The 12023-nt window shown below is 43.6% G+C and overlaps 1 protein-coding gene across 1 annotated transcript in view; it reads right to left on the bottom strand.

Annotated features, from left to right (window-relative positions):
• ttc27 (tetratricopeptide repeat domain 27) overlaps nucleotides 1–12023 on the bottom strand; it is a 94661-nt gene that overhangs the window by 37954 nt on the left and 44684 nt on the right. The window contains exon 9 of the mRNA XM_042010094.1: nucleotides 9254–9320. Within this exon, the coding sequence (XP_041866028.1) occupies nucleotides 9254–9320 (67 nt within the window). The remainder of the gene's footprint in view (nucleotides 1–9253; nucleotides 9321–12023) is intronic.

The following is a 12023-nucleotide window of genomic DNA, read 5'->3' as shown; positions in this document are numbered from 1 at the left end:
GATATGAGCAAACTGTGTTTCATGGCGAGAAGGCTTTTTCCATCGGTTACCACGGTAACACGCTTTCTGCTATTAGAAAGATTTGAATAGCGTTTGGTCCCCAACTTGTCAGGAAGCTTCCCACCAAGTATGGAGTCGGTGGCACGAATCGCCTCCGACTAGTTCGTTCAAATAGAAGTGAAATGAAAGATGGCGGGCACCCCGTTGCCATGGCAACAGGTGTTGGATTGACTTCTTTGCTGGACTTGGGGTGTCACAGATATGAATACTGATAAGTTTGGTGCAGATCCCATGTTTTTCTACGGAGATATGAGAAAACCGTGTTTCATTGCGAGAAGGTCATTTTCCCTCGGTTGCCACGGTAACACGCTTTCTGCTATTAGAAAGATTTGAATAGCGTTTGGTCCCCAACTTGTCAGGAAGCTTCCCTCCAAGTTTGGAGTCAGTCGCACGAATCCCCTCAGACTAGTTCGTTCAAATACGATGTGTGTAAAGTGCCAAAAATGGCAAAAAAATGGCCGTACACGCCAAGATGGCGGGCACCACGTTGCCATGGCAACAGGTGTTAGATTGACTTTTTTGCTCGACTCGGGGTGTTACACGTGTGTGCCGAGTTTCGTGTTCCTACGTCGAAGTAGAGTTTTGGGACCCCATTCATTAGGGGAATTTTGGGGTGTCTAGGTGGCGCTGTTGAGCCAATTTTGCATTGAAGTGTATGCGGACCTTATAATATCCGAGTTACGCGGGACTTGACGTGTGTGCCAAGTTTCACAACTTTTCATGGGTGTTTAGGGGGTCAAATTTGGGGTCGAAACGCTTAGAAGGAGAATAAACATTTCAGGAACAATAGGGCCTTGCCATACTTTGTATGGCTCGGACCCTAATAAACATAGCAGAAACAATAGGGCCTTGCCATACTTTGTATGGCTCGGACCCTAATAAGTTATACAATAAAATATATAATAAGTAATAAGCAGATGTTATTATTTAGAGGTGGTGTTGCTGCTGACGCATTTAGAAATCTTATGTTTTGCGGTATGAAGCCGTCCCTGAGCTGGTGGGACGGGCCTGAATGCTGTGAAACCATCGGCCAGATGGTAGCAGTTTGTGACTGGGGTGGCTGGGGTCCTTCATGATTTTGGTGGCCTTCCTCCTACACCGCTGGGTGTAGAGGTCCTCCATGGATGGCAGGACCATCCCAGTGATGTGCTGAGCAGCTTTCACCACCCTCTGTAGAGCCTTGGGGTGGAGGGCGGTGCAGCTGCTGTACCAGGCGGTGCAGCCAGTCAGGATGCTCTCTATGGTGCAGCTATAAAAGTTGCAGAGTATCCTTGAGTCCATGTTGAGCCTCCGTAGCCTGCGGAGGAAGAAGAGCCTCTGTCTGGCTGACTTTGTAATAAAGTCAGTGTGATGAGTCCAGGTGAGGTCCTCACTGATGTGAACCCCAAGGAACCTGAAGTTGTTGACTCTTTCCACCGTAGCCCCGTTGATGGAAAGGGAGGAGTGTTCCTGTCTCTGCCTCCTCCTGAAGTTCATGATCAGTTCCTTAGTTTTGTTGATGTTGAGATGGAGGTTGTTGGCAATAAGATGTCAGGCCTCTGACCTCCTCCCTGCAGGTCATCTCGTCATCACCGGTTATCAGACCAATCAGGGTCGTGTTGTCTACAAATTTATTGATGGTATTGGAGCTGTAAGCAAAACGTTACAGATGTGAATCTCCCATTGAAACATCATCCTGCTCCAAAGTTCATCCAGCTGGTTGTCCAATGACTGAACATTTGCCAGAAGAATACTCGGTAGAGGAGGTCGATTCCACGACTAGGACTCTAGCTCGCGACCCTCTTTTCCTCTGCCACTCAGGTACAACAACGGGTAGGCTTCGCCATGGAGATTCCCCGTTGTAAACTGGTGGAGGCGATGAAAACGTTATTCCACCGCCGACCTGATGGATAGTAGTTTATCATACTGTATGATAGGGCTCTCTTTAGCAGCTTGCAAAGCTGTGCAAGCTGTGTACACCTTAAAAGCTGTGGTGGTGTTTCAGGATGAAGATGCTGCAGAGGGATCAGACAGCATCAGACAGACCTGAGCTGACAGGGGTAGAACCCTCAAGTCAGACCTGGATGCGAGTTACAATCCTAAATCCTCCTGGCAGCTGGTAGGTCGATGTAATTCACCAAAACCGCCGTTCAAGCTTCTGCTAAACTCTCTTCTTCTTCTCTCTATTTGGAGACAAAGTGACGTTTTGGACAAAACCTTATTAAGCTGAAATCAGCTCAAAACTTTAGGATCATTTGCAAATTTCTTTGATGTTGAAAGAAGAACATTTAGATGAACAATGAACAGCAATTTGCTCATTTTCACCATTTTCACAAAGAACTCAAATGAATGAGACGATTTATAAAGAATGACATTTCTGCCCAGAGGCCTGTTATCAGTAACCATCAGTCCTCTGCTGTAAACCGTGTACTCAGGAGCGCGGCGTTCTTTACATTAGTTTAGTATCTGAAGCATCAGTAGGTGTTTGTTTCTGAACGGGGGAGATACCACCTCTCAGGAGGAGTAGAGATTCACCCATCCGCTATTTTGGGATTCTGATCTGATTCCGATATCTTCTGGGATGTTCCGATACCAAGTCTGTTTACATGAACATTTTTCTGGGGGCTGTAGGCAACCACAGCACTTCTTAATAAGAGAGTAACTAATAAACTAAATTAATCCAGTTTAAATTTTTAATCCAGTTTAAGTTTTTTCTAAAATACCGGCAGCTACCCCACACATGACCACAGAGGAGGCCACCACAGGAACCACCCATATCACAGCCAGCCGGCTCCCACGTTGCAACCATCAGGAAGCAGTGGAGGAACCCACCGTCCACCCGCAGCAGAAACCCTGCAGACTGAGCAGCAAAGCCTCCCGAAGGATCCCGATGACTAAAGGACCAAGTTTATAAGCCACCAAAATAAAAACAATGATGAGAATCTTTATTTTAAATTCCATATTTAACATAAAAAAAACAAAACAAAAAAAACAGAAAACTAGGATTTTTCTTTCCATTCAATGCCAGGAAGAGGCTTGTTGCTATGGAGACATCTAGAGCCGACTGTAAACGCCTCACTCATCGTTGCACATGGTCCTCTCTGGTCACCTGGTCCATCCTTAGGCTGCTGCCACCATATTTATCCTCCTACCTGCTACGTAGAACGCTCACAGGATTTTATTCCTTTCAGTGTTCCATCAGTTCATCGTCCTGAGCTTGGAAAAGGTTGTTCTCCAACTCTGCTCCTTCATCCTGGAACAGGATCCAGCCGGATATTAAACTGCCCACCTTCATCCCTTCAGGGCAGGTTAAGGTTATTCTCGGAGAACTGGAGGAAGCATCTTGTTTTCAGTGTTTAATTGTTTATTTATTTTTAGATGTAGCCTGCTTTCACCTTTTAAATGAACTGCAATTTATATTCTGTGTTGTTCGACTGTCTGGAACCGACTAGAACTGCGAAGGTCTGATCGCTGCAAACGGTGTTTTTTTCTTTTGTTTGATGAACGGAAAGTTTGAAGAACAAATTCATAATTTCTATTAAATTTGTTATTTCTAACTCTGACCACGATGATGTTTCCGTTTCATGAAGGAAAGTTCAGGTACTAACTGGCACACTGGACCAGCTACAGGTGGTCTGTCAGAAAGGCGGTGGAAATGACCGGACATGTGACAACCATCTAACCAGCCTGCAGATTCCTGGATCTACATGTAGGCTGGGAAGATGCCTGCTCACAGAGCCGGCAGCTCGATTTTCTGGGCCAGAAGTGGTCCAAACACAGCAAGCCTTCCTAGACGGCCACATGCGGTGGAGATATAGGATTCATTGTCTCATCTCCATGTCCTCATGAGTAGCACACAGTGAGTTTCTCTTTCTACCGCTTAATTACCTGAGCTGTGTTTGGCTGAGAGCGGGAGATTAATTAATCATCAATGGCCAAAATACTGCCTTCAAATAAAAACGTCAGAGAGCTGAAGATATCTGAACACGTGTATTTCATAGAGCTTTGGTCAAGGTTCTCCACTCATGGCCATCTCTTAATTATTGGATCTTTTTCTTATTCTATGTTAGCCAACTCCAAACATGTAAAGCTTCATATGCAGGAGGAAATGGCTGCAAGCACTGCTATTACACCAGAACTGAAGGAAAATATCCGGGCTTCATATGTGGTCTGAAAGGTTTAACATCAGGGAATCAAAAACCAATCAGAGACCAACCGGATCAGGATGCTGCAGAGAAGGAAGTGGTTCAGGGTTTCCTCTGCTGGACAGGACGACAAATGCTGCACAGGGACAACAACAACAAGAAAGCTGCCTTCAGCATCACTCATGAACAGCAGGGTCACCGGGATAAAAGCCAGCTCTCATCTAGACCAGCCTCTCCCAAACTGGGGGTCCCCGACCCCAACAGGGGTCTCAAGACCATTTCAAGAAGTGGCCAGATCATTGTAAAGAAACTAGAGCCACATTTATCAAATAAAACTGGGATTTTTTATTAGGGCTGTGAAAAATATGTGTTATTGCAAAGAGATTAATCTGTGAAATGAATGCATTAATTTAAAAAGTTATTACTATTCTATTCTATCCTATTCTATTCCATTCCATTCTATTCCATTCCATTCTATTCTATTCTACTCTACTCTACAGGCATTTAGCAGACACTTTCATCCAAAGCGACTTACATTTGAAAGTAAGAACAACACCAGTTAGAATTCAAACAAAGTGGGACGTCATCATTAAGTGATAGTCAGACTGCTGGAGTCCAGTTGGACCAGGTGCTGTCATGTAGTGCTAGAGGCAGTGCATATAATTTCTTTTTATTATTATTATTTTTTTTTTAGTTTTTTGTAAGTAATATTGTTTAAATACAAGATCACAAATTCATCAAACAATATCATCTTGGGCACGCAGCTTATTTAGTACTTGGTTGGGCCAAAGAGCTGGACAAATCTTTCTAACTCATTCTGTTGGGTAGAAAAGTTAAGCTAAGTGCAGAAATGCTCCTTAAACACCTGAGTCTTTAGCTCTTTAAAGTGGATAAGGACTCTGCAGATCGGACATAGTTTGGTAGATCATTCCACCACCGGGGGACAACAGAGGAAAAAGAGTCTAGCTACTGATTTTGTGCCACCTTGTGGTGGGTATTACTCATGCCTTATTAAAAATAGGTCATCTCGGTGAGAGAAGCTAGTTTTGGGCATGTAGCTGCTTTGTTACAGCTGTGATCCGAATCCACTAAAACCGACGTTATCCTCCCTTTTTCTAAAGCTTTGGACAGTTTTGCAGCCTTACATGTGGAGGATGCTGCAGGACGACCATCACTCAGTCCCCCCAACATCCTCTAACACAAAACTCATCATTCAAAATGATTTCACGCTCTATCGTATGTGCTGCATCCTCAACCAAGCGTTTTCAAGCCTCGCTCAACTTCTGATTGGTCAGTAATGTGTTTGGTTGAGCAGCATTGGTAGATGAACTCAACGGATTGTAAAGATGGCCGACATCCGCGCCCACATCAGTGCTGTATGTCCCAGCTCCATCATGGTGTTGGAATAATTTTAGCCGTTTCATGATGCTTCCACCAGATTCTGAGCCTAGCAGCTGAATGTGATCGCCTTCAGCACGTCTACATGACTACATGCTGCCCTGTGATTGGCTGGTTGGAGATCTACGTTAACAGAAACAGGTGTTTGCTGAGTATATCCTGAATACAGTAGTAATTACCAACCTAACAAACCTAATTTGAGTTCTGATCTTGAATCCTTACAACATCAAGTAAAAAACGATCTCAACATTTTAGATGCATGTATTCACCTCCATCAGCCCGCCTCGCTGGTCCCATCAGGTCTCTAATGTTGCACTCAGATATCTGAGAGGAATGAAGGACAGCAACTACAAAACAATCATCTTCATGGAGCTAATCCTCTTAAATGAGATATTAATAACTCTGAAGAGAAACCTCAGCCTGCCTGCAGTCAACATGTTTTCCTGCCAAGAGGAGTTTCTGGTGAAGGCAGCCTTCAGATTAGTCTCAAGAAGATCGCTCCCCCCCCCCCTCATTTTAATTTCCTCTGCTATCAAATTCCTTCCATCAAGCAAACTCATCCACCTGGATGGACCCAACTCCCAAAAATTTGGATCATCTCAGAGAGCTATCCGGTGACAATGGAAAGTTTCTGGAGCAGATTGTCTCCAAAAAGGTCATCGCTTGGAAGAAAATGAGTCGGACTTGTCTCACAAAGTCATTTCTGGCTAGAGTTTCAGATAAATAGCTGAGAAAATGCACCCTGCTCTGCTCTCACATGTCCTACCTGAGATAATAAACGGTGTGGATCAGGACGTCTTCTCACGCTCACCTGAAGCAGAAAGCTTAATCTTCAGTAACACACACCCATCTCACAAGTTCAGCTCAAAAAATAAAACATGAAAGCTTTACATTAGCTAAAATTAGAATATAAACTTTAAGCACTTAAGAGTGCAGACCTCCATCATTCCTCCATCATTTCCTTCATTTTTTGTGCCAATGATTGTGGACATTACTTTAGAGCTAGAAGCTCTAATGGCACAGTTATACCTATCTCACCTAAAAAATCCTTTAAAAGGAACTCCGGCCATAACAGTGCCTCCCTAACTCCCTAAGTGGGGGGAGTGGGGGGGGGGGGTTAATGAGCTTCTGAGGAGGTCTCCATTATTTTACTTGTGCAATGCATTCTGGGAGCTCTGCTCTCTGGACTATAGTACATGGAGAGAAAGGCAAATCTGACGTGCTTGTGGCAAGTTTTTCTTCTTTTCTTCTCCACATCAACAACGCTGCACCAGCTGCTCCTGGTTTCAGTTTCCAGTCCAAAGGAAACAAACAAACAACAGCGCAAGTCTTCGCCGTTTTCTGAGCGCTAAGAAGAGGAGAGCTGGAGGGATAAAGTCTGTGGTCAGAGCACAACTTCCCAAAGACCCACGTTAATGTTCACCACACGTCTCCTTTCAGTCACTTTACTGACCACAAATGCTAATGGAGCTAACGAGACTGGCGGGTAAAAAAAGACTGAAACCAACAAAAGAACAACAAGACGCCGGACTGCAGTTCAGACTGGAGGTGAAAAAAAAAACCGGAGAGAAACGTCAGCGACGCTGGACTTTCCGCTGGACTTTCCGCTGGACGTTCCGCTGGACGTTCCGCTGTCCGCCTCAAACCATCAGACCCCACCCTGAATGGCATTCTTCTTCTTCTTTTTAATATTATTATTATCATTATTATTATTATTTTTGAGAGTCTTTCAAGACCCTCAAGGACACTTAAAATTCAAAGGAAGCCAATTATAAATAAAATAGACATAGAATAAAAGGATGGAGGAGGATCTGCTGGGGGTGGAAATGTGAAGGTAGTCAGACAGATATGGGGGGTGAGGTTAAGGCCTTAAAGGCGTAGAGGAGTATGAATTCAATTTTATGCTAATCCAGGAGCCAGTGGAGTTGCTGTAGGATGAGGGTAGCATGAAGGGGTTTTGGTGATGATGCAAGCAGCAGACGTCTGAACCAGCTGAGCGTATGAAGGGACTTTAGAAGAAGGCCCAAGTAGAGCCGGCACAGGAAGTGATGAGGCTGGACAAGGAGAGAGGCAGTATGGAGCAGAAGGGCTTAATTTGATTAATGTTTCATAGATGGAAGCAGACCGGGTTGTGTTATTGATGCAGCTTTATTTATAACGCACTTGAAAAACACAAAGCTGAACAATGTGCACTGAAAACTATTAAACTAATAGTGTATTAAAGATGTTTAATTAAAATGAACTAAAATCACATCGACATGTCATTCTGTGCTGTAGGCCAATGTGAACAGAAGGGTTTTAAAAAAAGATTTAAAAGCTGATCTAGAGGAGGCCTGTCCAACGTATAAAGGCAGCTTATTCTACAGTTGGGAGCACCACAAAGACCCGGTCCCCTCGGAGGTCCCCGTGGGTCCGTGGGTGACCTGAGAGCCCAAGAAGGTGTATGGTGACGGAGGAGCTCTGAGTGCAGTGGTGAAATCTAGCGGTTTTTATGTTAGAAAGGCTTCTTTGGCTGTTTATAAATCTGTTCATATTTTGTACATTTTACTTATTTCTGATGCATTTTATTTCTATGTTTAGCACTGTGGCCAGTGGTTGGCCCTGGTTTTAAAGTTAGGGATGCACGATGCCCGATACCGATAACTTTCAGCTACTAAAGGCCGATACTGGGACCCGGTGGCTTCTTCGCTGTTGGCTTTAAGTTGTTTGAGTCTTTAGCAGCCCGGGGGTCCTCATACGCTTCCAAAACTCAGTCGAAACGATGATGATGTTTCAGGTGACTGATCAGGTTTGTAGTATTGAAGCTCGGGTTTCTTCTCCCTCCTCGTGGAACTTGTTTAGAACAGTTATTACAAATAACCAGCAAACTGTCTTCTTAGGAAAGTGAAGAATTCCCACACTACCGACGGCAAACGTAAGCACGCGGTGCTGCATTCACTGGGTGATGGAAATTCCCTCGTTTGCTAGTTGTCCTTCCAGCTTTTTCAAGATCACGCTTCTATTGTAACATGTCGAAAAATACACTGGATGTCAGTTTCCTGGTTAGGTAACAACTACTAAAACTATGACCGAATTTTAACGAGTTGTCTTCCAACATGAGGAGTTATTCTGACATATTCAAGCATTTAAAGGCCGATACTGGGACCCGGTGGCTTCTTTGCATTGCAGACGTACATCTGTGGTACGCAAGGTCCGCTTTACAAATCTCATGTCTTTAATTTATTTAGTAAGTTTCAGACTTTTGGCGTCCTCTGCTGATGTTTTATTCCCTGGTCGGCCGCCATATTTTTCCCCTGGTGGACTTAACTGCGCGTGTGCAAGAAAAGAAGACGACGTCTCACTCTGTCGTTTTTTTGGGGGGTTTTTTTGCCGACAATAGTCGAGGGGTAAATTAGTTGAGCTGATGATGCTCCAATAACTGTGTGATATTAACTAGGTCCACAGACACTTTATCTCAGTCAGTTCAGACAAAGAATATAAGAACTCTCATTACTTGTCCTGGAATCTGTCATTTTGGTCTGTAAATAGAAAATGTGAACATCCATTCTGTCTAATAATACCCAAACTGAGTTCATATGAAGGCTGAGTCAGGCAAGTTTATTAAAGTCGGATTTCTGAGGATAACACTGTTGGAAAACTAAAGAATTTACTTCAGAAGAAAAAGGACTTACGGAAGTGAAGGCCAGTAGTTCCTCTTCTGTTAGTTTATGAACAGGGTTGTTCTTCTGAAAGTCGGTGCTGCAAACACAACAGTTCAGGTCAGAATGAGGCAAATGTTCTGTATTCGATCACGACAACAGACTTTCAGTGTTTAAATATGAGAAATTAAACGGACAAATACAAAAATACAACTGTACTCATGTGGGAACTGTGACTGTACGTCAGATTTGGACATTTGCTGAGATATATTGACCAAAGCGTGAGGAAAAGGGCACTGAAATGAAGCAGTAATATTATTTTTGATGATGGATGAAATCTTCCAGTTGGCTTCAGCTCAGTGTACCACTTCTTTCCAGACCTCAAGACTAGACCTCCTGTAAGATGATTGCCTCAGGATTTCTCTCCTTTTAGGCCCAACACCCAAAAATATGTTTGTCTCTTCAAATAGATCCTCCTGCCCTCCATCCTTCCCTCACTGGTGAAACCAAGAGGTCTGCACCTACTCTGGAAGATTCAAACTTAACGATATTCCTACAAAACATGGAAAATCTGTGTGTTGAACTGAAAACAGAGCATGTAAGGAGGATGAGACTGTGTGTGAATCTGAGTGTTTTGACAGGTCATGCTGAGCCAGGCAGGCGCTGCCATTATGAATAGAAGTGCAACGAAATTACAAAACCCATCAAAACAGAATAAATAGAATACCTGCAACACTCATAATAAATAAGACAAAATACGACGTATAGTAAATTAGATGAAATAAAGTAAAAATAAAATAAAATAAACTCATTAAGTTATTCGTGCTAAATCGTGCACAAGCCAGGAATCCTTACTTTTTATCCCGTGATGTCATGAGTTCAGTAAGTTCTCCCATTTAAAACTCTTCTATGTTATTTAAATTAATCAGTGTGCTAATTAACTGCTAATTTAGGATTATACTGATCCCTGCCATTTGTTTTGAGAATATTCACTAATCCAGTGTTTACCCTAAACCTCAATCTTCTGACTTACTGATGAAGAGCCGCAAGACAAACATTTGAACATCACATTTCTACTCTACTGCAGCTCAGTCATGGACCTTAACACTGCCTCCACCTCAGAACATACTGAGATACCCTCTGCCTCCACCTCAGAACATACTGAGATACCCTCTGCCTCCACCTCAGAACATACTGAGATACCCTCTGCCTCCACCTCAGAACATACTGAGATACCCTCTGCCTCCACCTCAGAACATACTGAGATACCCTCTGCCTCCACCTCAGAACATACTGAGATACCCTCTGCCTCCACCTCTAGCATGTCTGTCTCCTAAAGCCTGGTACACACATAACGACTTTTTTAATCTCATGAGATTTTTTATCTGGTCGAGACCTCACACATGAAGATAAAAAAATCTGTGTTGATCGTACTGTGTGTGGTGTACTCCGAACATGTAATCACAGAACAGCACACACATGACGATGGTGTCCAGCAACTCATCTACAGTCTAGTCCTCCGAGCCGGACAAACGTCGACACGTAGAAGAAGAACCATAGTAACAATCGAAAAACACAACACCCACCATGGAAGAGAACATATAGGACGAGGGAATGATGGTGGTCTTGGGATTATTGTTAACAGAAAAAGCCAGAACTGAAAAAGAAAAAAAAAACCAGACTGGAGAGCCAGCCCGCTCTCTGATTGGCTACATTCCGTACCACGTCACCATACACGCAGTCACAATGCACCAGTGGTCGGAGTTACTCAGAAATCGGCTCTGAAATCTTAAACATGTTCAATGTTCCGAACTCTCGGCTACGAGCAGATTATTGAGACAAATCTTCTCATAACACACCACAGACCATATGATGATTGGACAGGGAAATCTCACGATGATCGGGCGTTTTGCCGTCCAAGGTCGGGAAGAGGCAAAATCAGGACAAAAACAGCCCAAAAATCCTTAGTCAGAAAAGAGTTCCTGTGCTGTGGAAAACATCCTGCCTTGTTCCAGGAACTAAAAACTCCCAACCGTCTGAACCAGATGACTACAGACCAGCTGTCCCAACATCTCTCATTATGAAAGTCCTGCAGAGACTCTTATTGACCCACCTCAATAAACAGATCAGAATCTTTCAGGACACATTACAGTTTACTGATCGTAATGTTCTTGAGATTGAAGACGGCATCATCTACCTGCTTCAGAGAGCCCACTCTCATCTGGACCAATCAGGCAGCACTTTGAGGATCATGTTCTTTCATTTATCAGGTTGTGCTCTGTTATTTGGGGAGCTCCATGAACTCTGGTGGGGCCCCCACCCCACATGGACTTATGTGTAGCTAACAAACAACCACTTCCAGTTTAACAGCTAAAACCTCGTCAGATTTAGATTTTTTATTAGTTTTTATATATGTTTTTAATTAATATACATGGTCAAACACATTACAGTGTACAACATTGTTTTCTTATTAGTTATTTCGAACAAATAAAAAGAAGGAAAGATTGAAAATAAACAATAACTAATAATATTCATCCACTCTCTGTACCACTCGGTCCAGTTCGGGTTGCGAGTCAGCAGGAGTCTATCCCAGCATTTTTAAAGGTGAGAGGCGGGTACACCTGGACAGGTCACAGGTCCAGACGGTGGGAGGAAGCCAGACAACCTGGAGAGAATCCACGCATACACGGGGAGAACATGCAAGGTCCACACAATAAAGGCCACCACCCCGCAGGTTCGAACCTCCAACTGCGCGCACGTTGAGCTAGAGTGGATTTTATTTAAAGCTGCTTCCCACCAATCG

This window comes from Melanotaenia boesemani, chromosome 16 (assembly GCF_017639745.1).
Source record: "Melanotaenia boesemani isolate fMelBoe1 chromosome 16, fMelBoe1.pri, whole genome shotgun sequence".
Classification (NCBI taxonomy): domain Eukaryota; kingdom Metazoa; phylum Chordata; class Actinopteri; order Atheriniformes; family Melanotaeniidae; genus Melanotaenia; species Melanotaenia boesemani.
Note: the sequence above shows the minus strand (reverse complement) of the source record. Positions and strands in the feature narration are given on the sequence as shown.